The 25428-nt window shown below is 55.4% G+C and overlaps 1 protein-coding gene across 1 annotated transcript; it reads left to right on the forward strand.

Moving 5' to 3' along the window:
* The first annotated feature begins 1020 nt into the window (after positions 1–1020).
* DHCR7 (7-dehydrocholesterol reductase) lies at positions 1021–21040 on the forward strand. Its single transcript, XM_068976940.1, has 9 exons — positions 1021–1035; positions 7027–7155; positions 9462–9565; positions 10139–10361; positions 11823–11913; positions 12595–12808; positions 14521–14725; positions 15537–15668; positions 19051–21040. The coding sequence occupies exons 3-9, from the start codon at positions 9468–9470 to the stop codon at positions 19513–19515; spliced, it is 1428 nt and encodes a 475-aa protein (XP_068833041.1). The 5' UTR covers positions 1021–1035; positions 7027–7155; positions 9462–9467; the 3' UTR covers positions 19516–21040.
* The last annotated feature ends 4388 nt before the right edge of the window (positions 21041–25428 follow it).

The raw sequence follows: 25428 nt of genomic DNA on the forward strand, positions 1-25428 counted from the left end.
TTGAGTCTTTGAAGGTTGCTACTGGAGGCCAGCAGATTGCTGTTCTGAGACTGGCCGGTGGTCCTTGAGGGTGATAAAGTTCAGAAAACTCAAATTCTCAGTGACGCAGGAACATGTATGAAACCCTGTCCACAGTGGTCATCCAGAGCCATCTCAAATGCCTGAACCATAGGTCCCCCATTTCGATTTTTTTAAACGGGCTTCTTTGTTTTGAATGGTTAAAGCAGAGGTAGAAAGCCTGGTTTAACAGGCCACAGACGGGTTGTTTTGGTGAGCCTGCAGTTCGCCGCCCGCCCCCATCCCCCATTCAAATTCTCCCTCTGGCCAACTCTGCTACTTCTGTCCTCGCGGCACTGCACAGCTGATAGTACCCTGAACGCCACCTCTGGCCGCCTTCCAGGCGAGCCCTCACTCGTGATGGCCTTCCAGCCGAGAGCTCTCCCTGATACCCCGAATAAAACTGCAGCCTGTGCCGTCCTGCTTCTGCCTCCTCCACGCCGGTTTTCACCATATTCCTCACTGACGGTTTGGTTACTGATCCCGCTTCCCCGGCACCGCCACCCGCACGTGCACCCCAAGGACAGCGATCTTATCTGTTTCGTGGGTTGATGTGGACCCGGCAGTCTGTACACGGTTGGCTCAGTGTGCGCTGAGCGCCTTTGAAGCCCCATTGGCAGAAGAGGAAACAGGCTGGGGAGCTCAGCGGCCCGTCCACCACCGCGGCTGGGGACGCGCCCCCCAGCCTGGGCCGCGCTCCCGGGGCCCCTGGGTCCGCCCCCGCCGGCAGGCGGCGCGCTGGGCAGGTCCTCCGCTGTCAGTCTCGCGCCCCGCGGCTGCGGAGTGGAGCGCGCGGTGGCCCGGAGTCAGCCCACGGGGTGGGGCGAGGCGCCGCGGCCAATCGCCGGGCCCGAGGGGCGCCGGGTCTCACGGGGCCCGTCTGCGATTGGCCGCCTGTCGCTACACCTCATCGCGGGGACGGGGCGGCGATCGGCTCAGACCGCGCGGGTCAGAGCTGGCGCGGAGCCGGGTGCGCAGGTGAGCAGACCCGCCGCGCTGGTGTGTGCTGCGCGCAGGTGGGTGCGCGCAGGGGGCGGGTGGACAGATCCGGGCCCGCGCGCAGGCCGGGGGTGGGCTGGGCTCGGAGGGCGGCGGGTGCTCCGCGTAGGAGCAGACGCATGGGCAGGGAGTGCGTGCGTGCGGGCGAGCAAAGTCTGGAGGTTTGGGGGCCCGGGTTGGCCACCCGAAGACTGCTGGGTGGACTGCTTTGGGGATGCTGGTCCCCTGGCGGTGGTCGGGAGCTCCCTGGGCGAACTGAGACGGGGCGGAGCCAGGTGAGTGCCTTTTGGGCCGGGGGTGGGGGGCTCTTCCTTCCTCAGGTGCCCCGCACGAGTGGATGCAGCTTTCTGCTGAGGAAACATGGGGCATCTGTCTGCTCACTGAGAAGTGGGAGCCCGGAGCAGCGGACTCTGAATTGCTTCTAGGAATAGGCTAATTGCAGGGGGGCTGGGGGTAGGGGTCGGGGCCCCGGCCGGCAGTGCAGGAAGTTGCTCACAATAGACCAATCGCGCCCTCCTCTTCCAGCGTTCCCCACTAACTTAACTGATGGAGTAGTATTGCCTCTTTCTTGGACATTTTATAATTTTATGGAAAAGAAGGGTAGGAATTGCCCTGGGGAGATTTCAGACAAGAGAAAGGAGGGAGGAAAACTGCAAATGAGGAGATCGAGTTTATCAAAAGTGGGGTTTCCTGAAGGTCCAGCGCTGTGCTGGGTGCTCTGACCTAAATTCTCAAAACACTGCGTTCTAGACATCGCCCCATCTTACAGATGAGAAGACTGAGGCTCCCCAGAGGTGCAGTGACATGTGGAGAGTCGTGTACTTAGCGACATAGCCAGGGTTCAAACCCAGAGATACTGGCAACAGACTGGTTTGGAGAGAGGAGTCCTCAGGGCAATGCCTGCATTTACTGGGGGGGAGGGGGGTGGGTGGGCAGGTGAACAATCCCAGCTACCTTGAAGGCCCCCAGGAAGACTGGCAGGATCAGGCCTGAGGGGGTGGAGTTACCCCACCTGCAGGACACTCTCCACAACAGGATGTTTCCCAGGCAAAAACCCAGAAACAAACATGCAGTTACTTCTTACAATAATCCTCATAAAAATCCTTCTGTATACTTACTGCTTAAAAAAAAAAGGTACGGATTAATGTAGCAGATTAAGAAAGTAGATTAAGACTAAGATTAGAAAAAGCCAAGAAGTGAAGTTTCGAAAGAATCTGGAGGTAAACTAATCTGGGGGGGATAAAAGGAGGGAGGGTGGGTGCATATCTAGTGACAAGTAGCTTGGTGACAATCTGGAGAATAAGCAGCCAAGTTCAGGGACTCCTGGGGCTGGACTGAGGGGATTTGCACTTTTAAGAAACAATTTTCTTTCTTTATTTCTGGCTCTGCTGGGTCTTTGCGGCTTTGAGGGCTCTCTCTGGTGGCCGCGAGCGGGGGCTGCCCTCTATTGCAGTGTGCAGTCTTCTCCTCGCGGCAGCTTCTCGTGTTGTAGAGCACGGGCTCGAGGGTGCTTGGGCTCAGCAGACGTGCACCATCAACATCCTGACACAGGCTTAGTTGCTCCGAGGCATGCGGGATCGTCCTGGATCAGGGACTGAACCCGCATCTCCCCCCATGGCTGGCAGACTTTTTGTTTTCACCACTGAGCCACCAGGGAAGCCCCGGACTTGGACGTTTGACTTCTAAACGTGATTGTGTTATAGGGAGCATGTGTGTTGCTAACTTTTGAAAAACAGAAACCCTTGCGTCTGCAGTCAAAGCTGCAGTTTACCCTTTAGAATTAGAGAGTTAGAATTAGGACTTGGTGTTTCTGGAATTTCCTTCCAGGGCTCTTGCCTATTTCTGGAGGCCCCAGAAGGGCCCCAGGCGTGAGTTGCTCCGCCCCAACCAGGACCTCAACCCTCTCCACGGCAGCCGGGCCAGAGCTCTCCAGGGCGAAGCTCTGGGAAGGGCCAAGAGCCATCTCTGCATTTGGCAACGGAGGCTCGTGAATTGCACGTGCAGGTGAGAGGATGACCACTCCACCCAAAGTGGGTGGGAGGACGTCAAAAAGCTGCAGGTAAACTCAAGTATCACTGCGCACATCACCACCCCCTGCCTTGAGGACCAATGACCTCCCTGCCCCTGGAGAGAGCCACAGATGTTCTCAGAACTGTGGATTTAAGGACTCCCAAGAGCTATTTCAACAGCTCTTTTTATTGTTGTTAAATTATTTTATAATACAAGTACATGTCTACTAGAAAAATTAGGAAAACGGGCTGGAGGAACCCAAGTGGAAGGCCCACACTGTTGAGGATTTGGTGTATGGCTTAAAAAAAAAAAAATTTAATTTGCCTGCACCAGGTGTTAGTTGCGGCAGGTAGGATCTAGTTCCCTGACCGGGGGTTGGACCTGGGCCCCCTGCTTTGGGAGTACAGAGTCTTAGCCACTGGATCAGAGTGACTTTTTGAATAGCTTTTTAGTGATAGACTGTCTTACAGCTTGCCCTTGTGCTGGTACATACCAGGGAACCTTCTTCCACATTAACCTCATTCTTTGTAATAGCTGCTGGGTATTCCACTGTACCAGGGCGTCATTGTTTTTCTCGTCTCCTATTGATAGTCATGTTGTCAGCTCCAATATGTTGCAAGTGCTCCGGAATGGAAGTGCTTGCATCTGCCTTTTCACACAGTCATGTGTTTATGTCCCAGGATAAATTCCGACAGGTAGCGACTGAGCCAACCCGGAGGTCTACCCGGCCTCTGGAACTGTCCTCCAGTTGAAGAGCAGCTGCCCAGCCCTCACTGGCCCTGAATTCTATCATTCCTTTAAGTACGAGTTAGGGCACGTCTGTCCTTTTATGTGTCTCCTACTCTTTAGACAGACGCATTTCTAAACCAGAACCTCTGCTGTTCCAATAATGCTCCAGCTGCTTCTCTGTGTATGTTAGGATAGTACCTAGCCCAGCACTCACAGAGATTGACTGTTATCATCACTGCTCGGAATGTTTTATTTTATTATTATTATTTTTGTTTGGGCTGTGCTGGGTCTTCGTTCTCGACTTGTGGCAAGCGGGGGTGCGCTTTGCTGTGGTGCGTAAGCGTCTCGTGTCGGGGGCTCCTCATTGCGGAGCGTGGCTTCAGCAGCGGTGGTGCAGGGCCTGTGTTCCTCTGTGGCATGTCGGCTCCTCTGGGACCGGGAAGCAAACTGGTGTCCCCTGCGTTGCGAGGCTGACTCTTAGCCCCTGGACCTCCAGGGAAGCCCACTACTCTGAATTGTACTCCTCAGCCTCCCAAGTGTGCCACAGGAGGTGGCGTGCCCGCAGACCCAGCTCCGTCCCTGTGGCTCTGTGCCAGCTATGTTCTCCACTTTCCTTGCCTCAGCTTCCCCATCTGTAAAACTGGGCCCGATGACGGGAGTCTCCAGAGTGGGCTGGGAATTCGGTGGTTCGCAGGTGCTGGCAGCTTGGTAGCTGCTCTGTGGCCCTGTGACTGCCTGTGTCACCCAGGGACGGCCCCGACAGTATCTCGTGCTGCCCTAATACCTTGCTGCTCCCCGATCAAGAATCAGAGCCTGCTTCCCCTCCCCTGGAAAGGTCGTGGGCTTCTGACCCAGTGTAGCCAACAGAACGCTCTGGGAGTGATGTCACATGCCTTCCCAGGAAGAAGAGGCAGCTTGGGCACCTCCTCCCTCCACCCTGAGGCCTCCATGCTGGGAGGAAACCCAGGCTCACCCACACCATCACATCCCAGGCTGGAGCTAGCCTAGCCAGCCTCCCCAAGTCCCCAACCCACAGGAACACTGAAAGAGGGCAAAGGATGGTTTGGTTTGGTTTGGACTGCACTGCTCGTGGGATCTTAGTCCCCTAATCAGGGACTGAACCCAAGCCCTCAGCAGTGAAAGTGCAGAGTCCTAACCACCGGACGGCCAGGGAATTCCCAAAAGACTATTGTTTTCAGCCTCTGCACTGAGAAAAGATGAGTTGCGTGGAAGGCAGCAGGATGCTTCAGTGTTGGGCATTGCAGGGGCATCCGCCTTAGACCTCTGCCAGGCTGAGCTTCACCCTGACACCCTGCATGAGCCCACCTTCCTGAGGCCTGGGTGGTGCTGACGGCGGTCTTGGCAGTGGCTGCCTCTCTGGGAAGAACTCCAGCAGCTTGGGAGGGGCTCTGAGCACCTGGCCCTGGGACTTCGTTTACCCCACAGGGTGGGTTACTTTGTAGATGAGGAAACTGAGGCTAGTGAGCAGAAGGAGCTGCTCACGGTCACCCACTTTGGGTTCCAAGTGGGGGTGTGTTGGCAGCAGACCTGATCCTGCAGGGAGCTCGCAGCCTTGCCAGTGGCATCCGGGCCTCCTGGGCATCACCGTGCCATCCCATCTCTGCCGTGCTTCTGCACCTCTGATGCTTCTCCAAACACCAAATCCTCAAGATGCTTAAAGGGCTGCCACAGGACTTAAGTCATCTGTTGCACGGGTCCTGGGCTGTTGATGGTGGTGTTCTCAGCTAGGAACGCTGAAGGCACTCACCTGGCCTGCTTAACTGTGAGAAGCCCTGTAAACCCTGCTCCCACTGGGACCACGAAGTGGCCAGACCGGCCCTTGTGGTTCTTATGATTGCAGGACACCATCAGCAAAAGCCATTACGGAAGGTTGAGGAACAAGGTTTATTACTCACAGGTCCTGTGGGTACTTGCCTGCCTGCATCCATTCAGCCACACTGTGTGGGTGGAAAGAGGATGAGTGTGGGCCTGGAGCCCTGCCTTTACCAGGGCATGAGAGTGAAGTGTCTAGAGTTTCATGGGCTCACTCTTTTAAAAAATATTTGTCTATTTTTAAACGGAAGATAAGAGCTTTACAGTAGTGTTGATTTCTGCCACACATCAATATGAATCAGCCGTAGGCATGCGTATGTCTGCCACCTCCCACCTCCATGAACCTATTTGCAGGGCAGCAGTGGAAACACTAGTCACGCATGGATGTAAGGGTTGGACCATAAAGAAGGCTGAGCACCAAAGAATTGATGCTTTTGAACTGTGATGCTGGAGAAGACTCTTGAGAGTCCCTTGGACTCCAAGGAGATCAAATCACTCAATGCTAAAGGAAATCAACCCTGAATATTCATTGGAAGGACTGACACTGAAGTTGAAGCTCCAGTACTTTGGCTACCCAATGCCAAGAGCCGACTCATTGGAAAAGACCCTGATGCTGGGAAAGATTGAGGGCAAAAGAAAGAGGGTGACAGAAGATGAGATGATTGGATGGCATCATTGATTCAATGGACATGAGTTTGAACAAACTCTGGGAGATGGTGAAGGACAGGGAAGCCCAGTGGGCTGCAGTCCATGGGGTCGCATGTGGAACTCAAAAAGTGGCCCAGGGAGCTGACCAGGGTGCCGAAAAGCCCCATGCACTTCCTTGGCTCCTCCCTGGGTGTGTATGGGGGCTTTGAAGCCCCAAGACACTCAGGAAGGTCACTGGGTCCAGTAAGTCTGCAGAGAACCAGGCTCCAAGCCCAGATCACTGTCTGTGATGCCCTGTATTCACGGCACTCGCTGGTTCCGGGAATGTGTAGGGAGAAGATGCGTGCTTCGGGCTAGGGGTGGGTGTGGGGGTGGAGCGGGCAGGGTGGGACTTGATCCAGGTCATGTGCACTGCCCAGTATGAGTCTGCAGAGAAGCCAGCTTGGGCTGTTCATCAGTCCACCATGTTAAGGCTCGTCTCCAGGGCAACGCCTCCACGAAGCACCCCTCATCCAGCTCTACCTGTCGTTCATAAGTGCTTCCTCTTTGGCAGACATCTCGTGCCAGGCAGATAGGCTACGAGATAAGATCACCTTATCGTGGAGATCCCCACACAAGGGCCCTCTTGCACTTTCAAACCCTGGACACTGAGCCACACCTTTCGCTTGGTTACCAGGTGGGACTTGAGAAAATTATGATCTTTGGTCCTTATCTCCCTGAGTCTTTTCATCACCTTTGTGTGCCCTGCAGGGCTCTGTTCAGTGGGTTGAAAAGGATCTCGCAGGCCTGTGGAGCATAGGAGTCTAGAGAGTTGAAAGGGAGCAGTTCAAGAAGGAAAACCTGCATTCTGCAGTCGAGCCGCTTGGGAAGAGGTTGGAGGTAAGCACCTCTCAGAGCTGCTGCTTGCTTTCAAAGGCAGCTGGTCCATCAGCACTCACTGTCCACTCCTACCTGATTCTTAGGAAAAAAAGTTAAGTTACTTCCTGGACACCACCCTCTCCCCTGTTTTCAGCTATCTACTGCTAAGGGTGTCCCTTCCACATTTATTAAAAATTCAGTGCTTATGACAGAGGTGCATGGATGGTTCAATGGTAGAATTCTCACCTGCCACGTGGGAGGGACACATGCACCTCCTGGCCCACGCAGCCACAGCGTTCCCTTCTGGGGCTTCCCTGGTGGTTCAGGTGGTAAAGAATCCATTTACAGGGCAGGAGACACAGGAGACCCGGGTTTGACCCCTGGGTCAGGTTGATCCCTTGGCAAAGGGAATGGCTGTCCACTCCGGTATTCTTGCCTGGGAAATCCCATGGACAGAGGAGCCTGGCAGGCTACGGTCCATGGGGTGGCAGAAAGTCAGACATGCCTGAGCAGCTCACACACGCTGACAGAGAGGTGGATGAAGGCCATTATAAGTGCAAAATAATTGCGTGAGCTTGTTTTAATCCTTAGAAAATATGCTTTTGTGTCCAGTGTTAGCTCTTGGCCTGTACATTTCTGGCCCTTTGGCAGTTTTCCAGCATGTTAGATCAGAGCAACTGCCACGTGCCAGGCTCAGTAGTCTGTGCTTTGGGCTGAAAGATGAGTGGCTCTCTGTCCATAAAGAACTCTTTCGTCTGCCGAGTACGTCATGAATGCTCCATAAACTAACCTGTGAGAATAAAGTGATGTCCTGCAGCTTTCATCATTGAGAAATTTTAAGTGACTGTACAGTTGTATTAAAGTGATTCGTCTTCACATTTAAAATGAAACCAGCATTAAAAGACTTATATATAAAAAATAAACAGTTCCCTACGTCATCTTAGAGTCCCGCTTCCCAGAAGCAAGTACTTTTTCATTCTCTAAGCTACTTTTGTGTTGTTTTTTACCTGCTTATTTCTAAATGATTTCCTTTTAACACCCTCAACTTTACACTTTTTTTTTTTTTTTCCTGTCTGGCAAAATTATTATTTACTGTTAAGCCATGTAATGTACTATAATTATGGTTTGGTGTTTTTCCCCTTATATGGCTTTTTATTTATTTATTTATTTGGAATGAATGGTTGCCTCCCTTTTTCCACATGCTAAGGTTTCTATGTACCTGTCACTAACTGTTTTTCCTGCATGTTGTAACAGAGCCATCATAGTTATCAGTAATTTTTGTATACTCTGCAACACAACAAAATGTGTTGTTTTCATTCCCGGCTTCCCCCCGCCCCTGGCCCAAAACCATTCATCTTGTGCCACAGTGGGCTGGTTACTGTCTGGTTCACTGCCCAGCTGTTATCTTGGGATCTCCTCTTCTGCTTTCACTGGCCTTTTCTTTAGCAGCTTACGTTTCCCTCAGGATTTTTAAAGTTTTCCATCTTGTCTCCTAGAACCAGCTTGCTACTAGCGTGATTCTTACTCCTGGATTTTTTTCTGAAAGCATTGAAGATCATCTTTTTTTTTTCCATGCCTGATATTCTGAAACGTCACCATTGTGAATTCATTCTGAAAGTGGGGGTGTCCCTAGTTCCCTCATTATGACCACGGGTTGGCTTGTCTCTTGGTACAAGATGAATGGCTATGGGTGGGATGGAGAAATGGAACTGATAAACTGTGCTGGAATATGTAGAGAAGTTATTAATGTGTATGACAGCTCATTAGAGCATTCAGAAGAAAAAAAAATAGTGCTAGATGCATAGAAATCTTAGTGAATGGAGAAAGTGAGGCAACCATTAACTCCAGGAAAAATAGAAAGTCGTCCCGAGGAGGGAGCATTTTGTGAGCCCCAAATAAGGAGACCTGTGAAGTGTGTTCTAAGCAGAGAAATAGCAGGTATCGTGAATAAGATAAATCACGTTCATGGAGGGATAGAGACTTCTGTGTGCCTGCAGCAGAGGGTGTGATGGGAGCGTGCCGGGGAGGGGGGGAGCAGGAGCATGCGGTGGGGGGTTTCTAAGCCACGGGTGTTTGGGTTTCTGTAACAAGAAGGATGTTCTGCTGTTGTTGGAAAGTGAACTGAGATGAGAGCAGAAGTAGGGCTGGGCGGGAGGCTATTGCAGGCTCCGGGAGTGGGAGTCCCTGCCTGGAATCGCCCATCCAGGACGAGGTGGAGAGTCAGAGAATGAAGGAGTCCAGCCCCGTGGAGGCCTGTGAATGATGGCAGGGAGTTGCAGTGTCTGTTTCTCAGAGGATGATCTCAGCGTGGTGTCTCCTTCCCTCAGGGCCCAATGGCTGCCAAGTCCCAGCCCAGCGCCCCTAAAACCAAGAGTGCCAGCGGCCTCACCAATGGCAAGGCTGCAGCCCAAGGGCAGTGGGGCCGAGCCTGGTAAGCATCTCATCCGTCTTTCCAGCTGGAGAGTAAAGTGGGCTCTCGGCGAGAGGTTGCCAGCCTTTAGGATTTCAGGAACCTGTTTAAACGATTCTTTTTTTATCAGTAGGACTGTTATTAGTAGCAGTCTGCCAACTTAGGAAGTTAGGAACCCAAAGAAGAATCTACTGTGGAAGCTGATGTCAGGGGCAGTGGGCGGCCTGGTTTTGCCCTCAGTGTGTAAGACACGGGGTCATGGATCTCAGGCCACAGAGTGATGGGGACTTGGTGAGGTCCCAGATGGCCCAGAACAGGAAGCCTCTGGACCCGTGGGGTGCGGAAGGCCTTCTGTGCCGTGTCCTGGGCCCTGGCCTTTCTGGGGTATCCATGGGCTCGTCGGCCTTCAGACTGCTCAAAGCGGATCATGCGAGTGGGGTGCCTTGCCTAGGCAGCGGGGGCTTTGGCCCTGCGAGCCGACAGCCTTCTCCCGGAAGGCGCTGGCTGGTGGGCCCGTGGGGCTCGGGGTCCCGCGTGTGAGGCCGGGGGCCGGGCAGCAGCCCCGTGACCGGCTGCCGTCCGTCGGCCCCGCAGGGAGGTGGACTGGTTCTCCCTGGCGAGCGTCATCTTCCTGCTGCTGTTTGCGCCCTTCATCGTGTACTACTTCATCATGGCCTGTGACCAGTACAGCTGCTCCCTGACGGCGCCCGTGGTGGACCTCGCCACCGGCCGGGCTCGGCTCGCCGACATCTGGGCCAGGACGCCGCCCGTGACCACAGAGGCGGCCCAGATCTACGCAGCGTGGGTCACGCTCCAGGTGAGCCCTCCCGGCCCCTGCAGCAGAGGCTCCCCTCCTCAGGGTGGGCCTGGCCCCTGGTCGGGGCTGGTGTCTGGCTCACACGGACATCCTTATTCGTGGGACCCAGCCGGGCCTCACCCGCTGCCTGATGGACTTAGCTTTGTCTTCAGGTCCAAGGCCACCTGGTGGCATCTCGGTGTCCGGCTCGCCTTCCATTGAGCCTCCGTGCTGAGCAGGGAGCAACGCTCCCTGGGAGGGCATGAGGGCGTGGCTCCCTCCCAGGAAGCCCTGTGCCTGATGGGAAGCGTGTCCTAGGGTTGCCCAGCTCCTAAGAGCTGCTCTAGGTCTTGGCAAAGCCAAGGCCATGTCCCCAGAGATGGTCACACAGGCCTGGCCAGTGGAGGTGGGTGGGGTGGGCCTTGGTTCTGCGGTGACCTCACTAGCTTCCCAACCAGAATGAGTTCATCAGAAGGCTGTCTGCACCATGAACTTGGTGAACAGATAGTATTTAATGTCTGAACAGACAGTGTTTAATATTGAATATTAATAATGATGTTATCATTTTCCTGGGAAATGGTGCAGGGAGATGCCCCCTGCCCCAGACCCCTACCCGCCAGGGTTTCCTGCCCTGGACGGAGGCTCTAACCTCTGCTAGCTGTTTCTCCCCGTGATCCCAGCTTTGGGGCTTCAGCTTCCCTCTCATTTCAGGCCTCTTGGTCTTTTTGAGTAAAAGGTGATTTGGAGCCGTGAGAGTCACAGTAGCCTAAAGGCAGACACAGCCCACGTGTGCATCGGCAGACGTGGACACACACGTAGTGTGATCCAACCACACAGGGCGCTGTTATTCTCGTGGAAAGGAGTGAGGGTCTGACATGGGCTGCAACCCGGGTGCCTTGAGAACCTGATGTTCAGTGAGAGAGGTTGGCTACAAAGGGGCGTGTCCTGTCTGTCTGTATGCACAGTCCAGGACAGGCAGATCCGCAGAGATAGAAAGTCCATTGCTGGTTGTCAGAGGCTGGTGGGGAGGGGCTGCTGGGAGGGACTGCCGGGGGGGTGTGGGGCTCCTTTTCAGGGTGATAAGAATGTTCTGGAATTAGCCCCTGGGGATGGTGGCACAAGCTTGGGAATACGCTGAACACTTTCAGTGAATACTTTTCAAGGGCGAACTGTATGGAATGTAAGCTAGTGGGCTCTCCCAAAGGGAGTGGCTGAGCCCTGTGGGGAGACGGCGTGGGTGTTCTGAGTGATGGTGACGAGTTTCCTGTTCAAGACTCCCCTCAAAGCCCGCAGTCAGCCTGTGGTCAGTGTTCCCGGAGCCGTAAGCTCTTCTGGAAGAAGTAACCAGCCACGGTCGTGGTTTCTCCCGTCCGTGCGGTGCCTGCCCATCCGTCGTCTCAAGTGACAAAGCACGGCCGTGTCGAGGCACAGCTGGGCCCCGCAACCCGCGGGGAGCCCGGCTGGAACATCTCTGCGTTTCAGGTGCTTCTGTACACCCTGCTCCCTGACTTCTGCCACAAGATTCTGCCGGGCTACGTGGGGGGTGTTCAGGAGGGCGCCGTGACTCCCGCAGGTAACCTGGGGTCCGCCCCCGCTCGCCCCATGCCGCCTTTCCCTGCCTGTTCCTCCTACAGGGCCTGACCGCCCACCCACCCCACCAGCACACATACTCACACAGCTTCCAGGGACGGCCGCCAGAAGTGAGGTCAGAAATCACATTCCCAATCTGGGAATGAAATAGTGCCCCCTCCCTGCTGGTTGTGTGGTTGGGCTTACAGAGCATCTCCCCAGCGGGGACACTTGGAGTCCCCCAGGGGCATCGCGGGGGCCCAAGCTTTGACTCACAGGGCCTTAGGGCCGCCTGGTCCATTCATTCCCTGCAGTCACTGAGACCCCAGCCCAACCCACAGAGAGCTCTTGGCTACCCTCCCCCCACCCCCAGCCCCACCAGGTGCCATAGGGGACCCTCGTCCCTTCTGTGGCTCCAGCTTCCAGCAAACTGCAGGCTGGTGACTCAGCCTCGGGCCGGTTATAGACGTCCTGCGCCCGCTCTCCCCCTCTTAGGGATTCAGCCAGCATGAGTGGTTAGTCCTCAGCTCACAGTGTGAGGTGTCCTGCTGGCGTGTTGACCCCGAGGGCCTGAGTGGCAGGAGCCGCTGACTGGCTCTGGGGGCTGGGGGCTGGGGACCCCAGAAAGGAGCCAGGGGCAGTCACAGTGGGCAAAGGGCCCCGCTCTCACGTCTCCCCTTTGCAGGAGCTGTCAACAAGTACGAGGTCAACGGCCTGCAGGCGTGGCTCCTCACGCACCTCCTGTGGTTCGCCAACGCCCACCTCCTCGGCTGGGTCTCCCCCACCATCATCTTCGACAACTGGGTCCCGCTGCTCTGGTGCGCCAACATCCTGGGCTACGCCGTTTCCACCTTCGCCATGGTCAAGGGCTACCTCTTCCCCACCGACGCCCGGGAATGGTACGTCCTCAGCGGCCGCCTGAGCCCTAGGGGGCGGGTCAGCGCCTTTTTCTAGTACGTCGGGCTAGGATGTTGCAAAGGTCTGAGGACTGAGCGTCCTTGAGGAGGAGCTCAAGGGACCATGGTGGACTCTGAGGAGCATCCGTATTGAATGGGTAGCTTTTCCCACTTGGGGAGGATGCAGTTGAAGGTGGCCAGGTCTATCTTCAGTGGTGGCTGAGTTATCTCCAGCAGGGCCATAGGGAAGAAGGAGGGCGGGAGGGGCAACTCCTTCTTACAGGCAGGGGCAGCCCGTTCCCTCTTTCTGTGAGACGTCAGTGCGGCCTGAAGCAGTCTTAGTAAGAAGTCTTGTTATCTCGGTGGCTTTAATGCAGTAGCTTCCCAGGGAGAGCCCTACTGATCATTCTCATGGAGCGTTGAGGGAGAGTTAGCAACCATCCAACTACCCATCTCTTCATACATCCATATATCCAAATCTTCATCCATTCATCTACCACCCATCCACCCATTTATCCATCCGTCCATCCAACACATCCACTCATTTACCCATCTACCCATCCAGCCACCCATCCATCTATCCATCCAGCACACCATCCATTCATCCACCATCCAGCCACCATCCACCTACCCATCTATCCCACATTCCCCGTCCCTCCCTCCCCGTCTCCCTGTATCCATCCAGCCGCCCAGCCGCCCAGCCATCCGTTCACCTAGCCACGCATCTGCTGTCCTCCCATCGCTCCCTCCCCGCCTCCTTCCGTGGACTCATTCATCAAGAGATGTTTGTCGGGCCCCTCCTGTAGACAGGTGTAGGCAGTGGGGCTTCAGGTGTGAACAAGATTCTGGTTCTGATTGCATTTTAGTTTTGGTTCCAGATGAAAGCAAAGTGTGCTTCCTGTAACTGTTAGCCCTAGGCTCTTAGGGAGCGTGTTTGGAGTATGGCACTTTGAGCTTGCGTGATGATCGAGTAACGAGGCTGGTCTTCTGCGCCTCATGGAAATCATTTTCTCTGCTTTATAATCACACCCCCTGTTGTAGACTTTGTATATTTTCCTTCTTTCTATTTATCCTAGTTGAGGGAAATGGACATGAAAGTGTGTTTCCCGAGCCAACACAGAAATCCCCGTGTATGGGCAGCAGGTGGTAGTGCGAGTCCCCAGCTGGGTTATCCTGGCTGATTCTCTGTCACGCCTATGGTCAGGTGATGGGGGCAACAAAACAGTTAAAATTTGCCCAGCAAGCCATGGGTGTGGGCCCTGGAGCCGGGCACCTGGCTCTGAGGCTGGCGCTATTATCGTTTATAACCTCACTTGCCCACAGAGGCCTGAATGCTCTATGAGTCCTTGAGAAGAAAATCTCTGTCCAGTCGAGCCAGTTAGGCAGCTTGCCTCCAGGGAAGCTGGAGGTGGGAGGAGGATCCTGGGCACCTGCCCAGGTAGAGTCTCCCCACCTTCATTAGGACAGAGCGAGCATCTCAGCTCAAGGCCGGGGCTGAATGCCGAGTGACGTATCACGGCTGTCTGGGAGGGGCTGGAGGCGCATGCGGTCTCTGCGTGCTGGGCCCTTGCAGCTCGCGGCAGGCCTCCCCCGGGTCTTCTCTCTTGGGCCTGCACTACCCAGGCCGGGCTGGGCACCTGTGTCCGTGCCAGCCAAGGAGGCTGCTTGTGAGAGGCACTCGTTGACAGCATGCATCTGTCGTTTGTGTTTTCAAGCAAATTCACAGGCAATTTCTTTTACAACTACATGATGGGCGTTGAGTTTAACCCGCGAATTGGGAAGTGGTTTGACTTCAAGCTCTTCTTCAACGGGCGCCCCGGGATCGTCGCCTGGACCCTCATCAACCTGTCCTTTGCAGCCAAGCAGCAGGAGCTCTACGGCCACGTGACCAACTCCATGGTCCTGGTCAACGTCCTGCAGGTAGCCTGTCTGGGGCCTGGGTCGGGGGTTGTGAGCCCTGACACCGACTGGTGCTGGGGAAGCCCGAAAGCCAGATTGATTTCAAAAGAGACTAAGAAATATTAGTCGCTCAATCGTGTCTGACTCTTTGAGACCCCGTGGACTGTATAGCCCCTCAGGGTCCTCTGTCCAGGGACTTCTCCAGGCAAGAATACTGCAGTGGGTAGCCACGTCCTCCTCCAGGGGCTCTTCCCAACCCAGGGATTGAATGAACCCGGGTCTCCTGCACTGCAGGCAGCTTCTTTACCCTCTGAGCCCCCAGGGAAGCCTCTTCAAAGACTGTAGAAGGGGGTCGGCACCCTTCACACGTGTCTGGGAGGCTGGCTGCAGAGTGGGAGGCGGGGGAGTCATGTCCTCACCTGTCGGGCACTTCACTGGCCCTGGGGACTCGTGTGGCCCATGGCGAACTCCAGTTTGCCACTCAGGCGTGTCAGTGGTCCTGGCAACCCAGCTCTGATGGCTGTGGAAGGACCCTGTCCCAATCCCCCACCCCCAGAGCCATCTCTCTGCTTCCAGCTCCACGGCCTTGGGCATCGGCGTCCAGGACGTTGCTGGGTGCCCCTCATCTGGGCCACGTGTCATCTCAGACTGCCGACAGGGACTCCCTCCCCGACTTATCCCCGATGGCCCAGGCCCGGCAGGAAGTGCAGCAGCTGCCCCACGGGGCCTGTCACCAGGGGAGCTCAGGGACACCCAGGGACCCTGTCCCGTCCTGGGGTGTGGTTCCCCTGTCCGCGCCTGTGGTCAGTATACGGCCGTTCCTGTGCTGCAGGCCATCTATGTGCTGGACTTCTTCTGGAACGAAACCTGGTACCTGAAAACCATTGACATCTGCCACGACCACTTCGGGTGGTACCTGGGCTGGGGGGACTGCGTCTGGCTGCCATACCTGTACACGCTGCAGGTGAGGAGTGGGCCAGGGAGCCCCTGTGATGTTTGCCCCCCCACCCCTCCGCCGCCCAGCAGGACCTTCAGTGGCCAGGTCCCCAGGCATGCCCAGTGCTGCCCTCAGAGCAGACAAGCTGGCACATGCCAAGCCTTGTCCTTGCCCAAGTGTCTGGATTTTTCAGGTGGGGGCGGGCACCAGAACCTGGAGAAAGGAGGCTGGTAAGAGAAGGTTTAGTGTGTGAGTCAGCACAGATTGCTGTAAAAAGTATCTCAGACCGGGTGACTTGAACAACAGAATTCACTGTCTTCAGGAACAGGGTTCACTGGGATTCCTGGAGGGTGGACTTGCAGGCCTGGGTGTGGGCGGGGCTAGTCCTCCTGAGGCCTCTCTCCTGGGCGTGCAGACGGCCGTCTCCTCCCCGTGTCCTCACAGGGTCGTCCCTGTGTGTGTCTGTGTCCTGACCTCCCCTTCTTATAAGGACCACAGTCCTGTGGGTCTAGGGCCCACCCTCGTGACCTCATTTTACCGTAATCACCTCTTCAAAGGCCCAGCTCCCGATACAGCCACCTGCTGAGGTCCTAGGCTCAGCACTGCCACATATGAATGTGGGGGACACAGCTCAGCCCCTAAGACTCAGAGAAGAGGATGATTCAGAGTAGACTGTGGGTCTAAAGAAAGATCAGGGTGGGTGTGAGATCAGGGTGGATAAAGGTGGCTACTGATATTCATATTTATTCATATCTTACCGCTGGAAGGATAAGAGGCCTGCTCTCATCATTTTTTCCATTAAAGGCTCTGAATGTTCACACACGTGAGTGGAGGACATGCTGGGGGGCCCTGCCCTCTCGGAGCTCGTGGCTGGGCAGGGAAAGGTCCTGACGCAGGCATCCCAGGGTGGGGAGGGTGTGCTTGACAGGAAGCGGGGTGCTGACAGCTGAGAGAGGGCCAAGGAGGCGCCTGCAGCCTGGGCGTGGGGATCAGCCAGAGCGTCCTGGGGCAGCCACAGCCAGACCAAGAGCAGAATGAGAGAGTCTGGGGGTAAGAACCCTGCCAGACTAGAGGCTGGGCTCTGAAGAGTCCAGTGCCAGGCGGGAGGCCTGGAAGAGGGGAGCGTTCCAGGGGAGTGGAGGGTGGAGGCCGGCTGGGACCACAGGCTCCAGGAGAGGTTCCCTCGCATGCATCACAAGAGTCGAGTGTAGAAACCTGCCTGGGGAGCCGGAGGGACCTGGCTTTGCACCTCTGTTGGGCCACCAGCCAGGGGATGGGGCCTTGAGTCTCTGGACTATCAGGGCAGACTCACCTTGTTTAGGGCTAGGCTGGTGATTCGAGCTGGGCTGGGCAGCTCTGCCCCGGTGCCCGCCGTGTCCTCTGTGCCACAGGAGCCACCTTGGGGAGGGGGGTGGGTGGTTCTGAGGCTGTTGCGTGCCTGGTAAGTCACTTCAGTTATGTCTCTTTGTGACCCCATGGACTGTAGCCCACTAGGCTCCTCCGTCCGTGAGATTCTCCAGGCAAGAAGGCTGGAGTGGGTTGCCATTTCCTTTTCTAGGGGGTCTTCCCGACCCTGGGATGGAACCCGCATCTTTTATGCTTCCTGCATTGGTAGGCGAGTTCACTACCACTGAGCCACCTGGGAAGCTCTCCGAGGCTGCTGGGGGATGTCCAGCCCTCCACACCGCTCCCAGCTCGCAGAGAAGAGCCCTCCTTTCCTCTGCATGGCGTGCGGGCTCCCGTGCAGGGAGGCTGCGTGAAGAGCCTGGCAGCATGCCGCCTGCTCGTGGTGTGAGCCCAAGTGAGGAGCTGCGGGGTGGAAGAGAACAGGTCCCTGGGCACGTGCGTGGTTTGCGGCAGCCCAGATGGCCTGCTTTAACAGGCTGTGCGAGAGTGGAGGGAACCAAGGTGGACAGAGCCTGCGGGCCGGCCAGGATGAGCGTGTGCGAGGCGGTGAGCAGTCAGCGAGTCCTGCCGTGACGGCAAGGCTGCTGTTACCGGGCTGACCCCCTGCAGCATCCCGCAGCAAGAGCGGGGAAGCAGGAAGGTCCCAGCAGAGCTGGCAGGGTGGAGGGGAAAGAGCCCTGGGCTGGAGGCTGGAAGTTCTGGCCTCCAGTCCCCACTGTGGGGCCTCTGTACAGACCCTCTGGACACCTTTCTCCACTTGGTGGTTGCAGGCTCTCTGGTTCCCTGATCCTGTGAGCACCGTTTTCCAGGCATGTAAACCGATAGCAGTAGGACACACACACACACACACACACACACACACACACACACACACACACGTGTATGTGTCTGTTTATTTGATTGTGTGATTGTGGTCCCGTCAAGTCCAAACACACACACACACACACACACACACGTGTATGTGATAGCAGTAGGACACACACACACACACACACACGTGTATGTGTCTGTTTATTTGATTGTGTGATTGTGATCCCGTCAACTCCAAACTCTTCAGGGCTACTGGCAGCAGTCTGGAGGTCCTGGGACGAGTTGGTATTGCAGCTGGGTCTGACAGCCGTCCGCTGGTGGAATTCACTCTTGCTCCTGAGTCTTTTATTCTTAGTGTCTTCAACTGATTAGATGAGGCCCACCTGCCTTGTGGAGGGTGATCAGCTTCATCCAGTCTAATTGGAAACGTTAATCACATCTTAAAAATACCTTTGCAACAGCTAGACTACTGTTTGGCCGAGGATCTGGGTCCCGTGGCCTAGCCAAGGGGACACAAAAAATTAACTATCCTATTCGAATGGTGTTTTTAATATTATGGTGTGTGTGTTAATTGCTCAGTTGTGTCCAGCTCTTTGCAGCCCCGTAGACTGTAGTCCACCAGGCTCCTCTGTCCTAGGGATTCTCCAGGCAAGAACACTGGAGTGGGTTGCCATTTCCTTCTCCGGAGGATCTTCCCGACCCAGGGACCGAACATGGGTCGCTTTCATCGCAGGCAGACGCCTTACCGTCTGAGCCATAATCGGAAGTCCCATTATTCTGTGTATTTCACATTCATACTGTATGTGATGTGCGTGTGTAGATAGAGAGGCAAGCAGCTACGTGTGCGCATGCTAAGTCGCTTCAGTTGTGTCCGCCTCTTTGCGAGCCCATGGACTGCCCCGCCAGCCTCTGTCTGTGGGATTCTCCAGGCAAGAACACTGGAGTGGGTTGCCATGCCCTCCTCCAGGGGAGCTTCCCGACCCCGGGGTGGAACCTGCGTCATTTGCACATTTACTTGTTTGGTCCCCTCCGAGGCGGCTGCTTCTGTTCACAGGAAAGGAAACCCAGGCAGGGCCGGGTGGGCAGCTGGTCAGGGGCGCAGCTGGGGTGTGAAGCCGGGCCGTGCTCCTGGGCCTGTGGTCCGCCCGCCGCCCGGACAAGGCCGCCCCTGACCTCTCGCCTCGCCCCGCAGGGCCTGTACCTGGTGTACCACCCCGTGCAACTGCCCACCTCCTACGCGCTGGGCGTCCTGCTGCTGGGCCTGCTCGGCTACTACATCTTCCGGGTGACCAACCACCAGAAGGACCTCTTCCGCCGCACGGACGGGCGCTGCCTCATCTGGGGCAGGAAGCCCAAGGCCATCGAGTGCTCCTACACGTCGGCCGACGGGCAGAAACACCACAGCAAGCTGCTGGTCTCGGGCTTCTGGGGTGTGGCCCGTCACTTCAACTACACGGGCGACCTTATGGGCAGCCTGGCGTACTGCCTGGCCTGCGGCGGCGGCCACCTCCTGCCCTACTTCTACGTCATCTTCATGGCCATCCTGCTGACCCACCGCTGCCTGCGGGACGAGCACCGCTGTGCCAACAAGTACGGCCGCGACTGGGAGCGCTACACGGCTGCCGTGCCCTACCGCCTGCTGCCCGGCATCTTCTAGAGGGGGCCCGTGCCAGGAGGAGCCCCCGCAGGGCGGTGAAGAGCGCGGGGCCCAGCCCCGCCCTCCAGGAGCCTCTGCTCACCTGTTAAATGGAGCTCTTGCCCCGAGCACAATCCCCAGGGCTCACACCAGCTGCCTTCTCACCAGCAGAAACTAGCAACTTCCTATGTGCAGGTTCCCAGGGCAAGAGGATGACCTGGTCTGCCCGCAGATGACTCATCTCCTCTCTGTGGTCCAGACAGTGGGTGTCTGACATCAAATGGGACATCCTCCAGCCCCCTGGCCAGTCCTTCCCTTAGCTCTTGCTAAACACAGTAGCAGTGGGCCCGCCAGCTCTGCGGGTTGTCGCTGTACCGCCTTCAGCTCCAGGTGCTGCCTATGTCGCCTGCTTGGCGGTGGTGAGCTGTGTCCTTCAGATTTTCCCCTTTGCACCCGCGCTGTGTTAACACGTTTTTCTGTAGAGGGCGCTGAGGGACGCTGCACACCGAAGGGCCAGCTTCTGGTTCTTTAGAGACTGCTCAGATGACCCAGAGACCTTGGCCACCATCAAGGGGGTCTCCTAGGACACCTGAACCCCAGCCTCGGGAGGGGACCCCTTTCTTACCATGGCCGGCTCCTCAACCCACAGGAATTCTTGACTTTTAGATGTTACTGGCCTGATAGAGTTAATAATCCTTTATTCAGGTGTACTTGGGAGATATCGTGAGTTCAGTTCCTGACCACCCCGGTAAAGCAAACACAGTAAGTCCCTGCCATACGAACAAGCTCTCCTCTGAGAAAGTGTTTGCAAAGTCCAATTTGTTCATTAAGTCCAACAGAGTTAGTGTAGGTACCCAGTGGCACAATTGGCTGTTTAGTACTGTTCTATTATAGTTTTATAGTACTTTTCCTACAGATAAAACATTTTTAATCTCACAGGACATAACTTGAAAAGTAGAGTGGTGCAATACCGTACAGGGGCTGGCATCGAATGAACAGGCAAGAACGCTTACTGGCTGGAGGAGGGGGAGGAGGTGGGCGATGGCGGAGCTGAACGATGCCAGCGGCAGCAGGTGGAGGGCCAGCTGCAGAGCCACGCCTTATGCTGCCAGAGCACTTGTTTGCATCTTTGAAAGTCCGCAACTTAAAGGTTCCTATGCAGAGGACTTCCTGTGTCACAGTAAAGCAAGTCACGTGAGTTTTTTGGCTTTGCGGTGCATATAAAATTCATGTTTACACGACTCTGTACTCTTTTAAGCATGAAATAGCATTGTCCTAAAGGACAGTGTATGTACCTTGATTAAAAAATGCTTTATTGCTGAAAAACGCCGAAATGATGACCATAGTCTTATCAAAGGTCACTGATCACAGATCGCTGTTAACAAATGTAAGCAAAGTTTTGAAGTACGGCCTTTTGCCAAAATGTGACAGAGGGACACAGAGTGAGCAGAAGCTTTTGGGGGAATGTCCCCAGGAGGGTTGCTGGACGCAGGGTTGCCAGCCATCTTCGATTTCTATAAAAGCGCCACATCTGCAAAGCACAATAAAAGAGAAGTACCCATTTTAAACCTCCCCTGTTCAGACTTCCGTGTAGTTTGTCTCCCACTGGTACCTGGCCGTAGACAAGGGCTCAGGTTTTGGTGTGGAGAAGGGATGCTCAAGGAACATTGGATCAGATGCTGGGGTCTGCCTCGTAGCTGTGGGTACCCATCGTGGGATTCACGGGGAGGTAACCCCACTTCCGTCACCGTCGGCCCTCTGCTGGGGCTGCTCTTGTGTGGGGTGTGAAAATCCATTTCGTTTGCCAAAGGGAGAAACTCCATTTGGACCGCCTGCCCCCAGCAAGAGAATGGAGAAACCAGAAAGACGGTGCTAGGCTTGCTTCACACCTGGAGGAACCGAGGACCGGGCTGAGCTGGGAGCCCCACGTTCTGAGCAGGGAGGGCAGGTGCAGGACAACGTGTCCCCTGCTCAAGTTAGAATCGGTTAAGCAAAGCCAGGCAGACTCTGGAATAGCCAGGATCAGAGCTTTTTTCCCACCTGGCCTGACTTCACTGTGGTTCAGTTGCTAACTTGTGTCTGACTCTGACCCCATGGACTGCAGCATGCCAGGCTTCCCTGTCCTTCACTGTGTCCTGGAGTTTGCTCAAACTCATGTCCATTGACTCAGTAGTGCCATCCAACCATCTCATCCTCTGCTGTGCACCTTTCCTGCTCTCAATCTTTCTCGGCATCAGGGCCTTTTCCAGTGAGTCGGCTCTTCACATCTGGTGGCCAAAGGATTGCAGCTTCAGCTTCAGCATCAGTCCTTCCAATGAATATTTAGGGCTGATTTCTTTTAGAATTGACCAGTTTAATCTCTTTGTTGTCCAAGGGACTCTCAAGAGTCTTCTCCAGCACTGCAGTTCAAAAGCATCAATTCATCAGTGCCCAGCTGTCATTATGTGAGCCGTCCAACTCCCGCATCCGTACACGACTACTGGAAAAACCATAGCTTTGACTATACGGACCTTTTTTGCGTACAGTGGCGTCTCTGCTTTTTAATCACTGTCTAGGTTATGGCCGCCCACTCCAGTGTTCTTGCCTGGAGAATCCCAGGGACGGCGGAGCCTGGTGGGCTGCCGTCTATGGGGCCCACAGAGTCGGACACGACTGAAGGGACTTAGCAGCAGCAGCAGGTTTGTCATAGCTTCCAAGGACCAAGCGTCTTTTAACGTCATGCCTTCTGCCGCCATCTGCAGTGATTTTGGAGCCCAAGAAAATGAAATCTGCCACTGTTTCTATTGTTTCCCCATATATTTGCCCTGAAGTGATGGGAGCGGGTGCCACGATCTTGGTTTTTTTGAGTGTTGACTTTTAAGCCAGCTTTTCCACTCTCCTCTTCCACCCTCATCAAGAGGCTGGGCCAACTCAGAGCCATGGCTTTCCTGTGCTGCTAGTGCACCCCTGCCCGCTGGCGCTCAAGGGTCAAAGGGGGTCCTGGGCATCTCACCAGCCACACGAGGCACTCGAGGACCAGCCAGAGCACTGGGCCCCTGCTGGGATGGCCCTGAGTACAGTGGACCCCGCCGTTTCCTCCCAGACCTCGGGCGAAGTCACTTTAAGGAGGCTGGAGGGTGGTGTCTGTGAGCCAGATCCTGTCTTCCCCGCTCAACAACTGTGGGAACGCCAGCAGGCGACCTCCCTCTGTGTGTCCTCGTGTGAAGAATGAGGGTGATGATTCTTTCGCCTTGTGTGAGAAGCCTTCTGAGATGGATTTCCCAGGAGAGCTCTAGGTTCAAGCCTGAGATCGGCCTGTGTGTCACGTGGCCAAGTCTCGTCTGTCTGTGTCGGCGTCTTAGAGCTGGGCTGCAGTTTGATCTGTTTTGTCCAGCACGCTAAGCCAGCACAGTAAAGCCGGGCACCTTGTGCAACAGGGCAGGTCTGTCTGCCTTTGCTCACCTCTTCTGCATACGGATGAAACCCAGCAGCCCTCTGTGGCAAGGAACGAGGAGCCTGGAGTGCCACCCCTGTGCGTGGTGAGGCTGGTGTGGGCAGTGGGGGAGAGGGCGGTTCCCACACCAGAGACACGCCGCCCACGGCGATGGGCTCGGTTTCACTACTGTTTCTGGGGAGAGTTACTCCAGGAAGGTATTCCTCTAGGTCTTGGAACTCCCTTGTCTGGATGTGGGTGTGGTTTCATTGGTGAGAAGCCAGGCCAGGCAGTGACACAGCCAGCTTCTCTGGGTGAGAGGCTGAGTTGAGTAGAATGTACAAAATCAAGACAGAAGTTCACACCACATGCTTCTTTTCTAGAAGGAGCAGGCCGTTCTCACCCCATGGGGGTGAGACCGCAGTGGCTGGCGGGCCAGGAGGGGATGACATTCGTTTCCAGAAATTCAGTGCCCTGGATTGGCTCGTCACCAGCGATCCATGGGCAGACCTGGCCATTCCACCCAGCTCCTTGTCCCAGAATACGGGCAGCAGTTGGAGGTTTGTACAGGACCAGTGTGATCACCTGGACAAACAGGGAGGCTCAAGAAATCTCTCAGTAACCTCATCTGTCATTAGTGCTAAGTCACTTCAGTCATGTCTGACCCTGTGCAACCCGGTGGACCAGCCCACCAGGCTCCTCTGCCCATGGAGTTCTTCAGGTAAGAATACTAGAGTGGGCTGCCATGCCATTCTCCAGGGGATCTTCCCAACTCAGGGACTGACCCAGGTCTCTTGCACTGGAGGTAGATTCTTTACCATCTGAGCCACCAGGGAAGCCCACTGACATGGTAAATTACCGACTTACCTTGCTTACGTCTCCCTCACTGGAATACAAGCCCAGCGAGGGTAAATTTCTGATTATTTTGTGCCCTGATGTATCCCTAGCCTCAGAACACCATCTGCCACAAGTCAGAAGCTGACTCTTACAGCTCCTACCGTGCTCCAGCCACCGTCATAAAAACCTTACACACACCCTGTGACCCTCACAATAACCCTGCTGCTAAATACCATTGTCATTCCCATTTTACAGTTAGTGAAACTGAGGCGCAGATGGTCAGTGAGACCTGCCCAGGTTGCAGGCTGATGCCTGGCAGAGCTGGGGCTCAAATGCCATCTGGCGTCAGAGTCTGTGCCCTCTACCACCTCCCTCTGGAGCTTTCTCTCCTCTTGCTCCAGGTGTTAAATAACTAGACAGGCTGTGTCATAAAGCAGGGAAGGTCCAGAGGCAAAGCTTTCCACCAGCACTTTGCAGACTATGACTTGCAAACTGCTCTTGGGTCATAAAATCATCACTAGGAAGAGGCAAGGTTATGTATTATCCATAGCTGTGTTGTAAGTGACTCCTACACTGAATGGCTTAAACCAGCAGTAGACATCATCTCACCCAGTTTCTGAGGTTCATGAGTTCAGAAGGAGCTTAGCTGGGTCGCTCTGGTCCAAGGTTTCTCATAGGGTTGCAGGCAAGGTGTTGGCCAGGACTACATCACCTGAAAGCTCGACTGGGGCTGGAGGACTTGCTTGCAAGGCGGCTCCAAGTGTGTTTGGCAATTGGTGCTGGCTTCGGGCCTCCCTGGTAGCTCAGCTGGTGAAGAATCTGCCCACAGTGCAGGAGACCCCAGTTCGATCCCTGGGTTGGGAAGATCACCTGGAGAAGGGTGTGGCAACCCACTCAAGTCTTCTTGCCTGGAGAATCCCCATGGACAGAGGAGCCTGGCGGGCTACAGTTCATGGGGTCGCAGAGAGTCGGGCACGACTGAGTGACTAAGTACATGTTTGTGTTGGCTGGGGGCCTCAGCTTGTCACCGTGTTCAAGGGTCCTCCCAACATAGCGACCCCCATAGTGGGCGATCCCCTTCACACAGCAGCCTTTCCACCAACCTCAGAAGTCCTGCACCCCCACCTCTGTGATATTCCACTGGTGACACAAGGCAGTGCCTTTCAATGTGGGAGGGGGCTACACAGGTGTTGCCAGCAGCCAGAGGTGTCATCTTGGAGGCAGGCTGCCACAGGTCACTTGACGGTAAAGTAAACTTGCAGAGGTCCCTGGAGGTCGCTGATGCTGGCAGGTCTGATGGTGGCAGGGTTCCAGTAAGAGGTGAGAGCATGTCACCCTCCAGCAACTGCACCTCCCACTGGGGTCCAGCGCTCCCTGTGGCCTGTAGCTGCTGCCCGGCTCTGCCTTCTGGCCTGGCACCTGGATGGTTCTCAACACCTGGCACTTAACAAACAGCACCTGAGCAACCAAGGGACGTGTATCAGAGAACTCGGTCAGGTGATGAGACATCTGATGATCAAGGGGGAAATGAGGGGCTTTTCAATAAAAATTGTTCTTTTTAATTTATTTGTTTGCTTTGGATTGTGCCGGGTCTTCCTTGTTGCGCGAGGGCTTTCTCTAAGTGCAGAGAGCGGGAGGCTCCTCTCTGTTGTGGTGGGTGGGCTTCTCATGGCGGCGGCTCTCTT

Source organism: Capricornis sumatraensis, chromosome 8 (assembly GCF_032405125.1).
Source record: "Capricornis sumatraensis isolate serow.1 chromosome 8, serow.2, whole genome shotgun sequence".
NCBI lineage: Eukaryota > Metazoa > Chordata > Mammalia > Artiodactyla > Bovidae > Capricornis > Capricornis sumatraensis.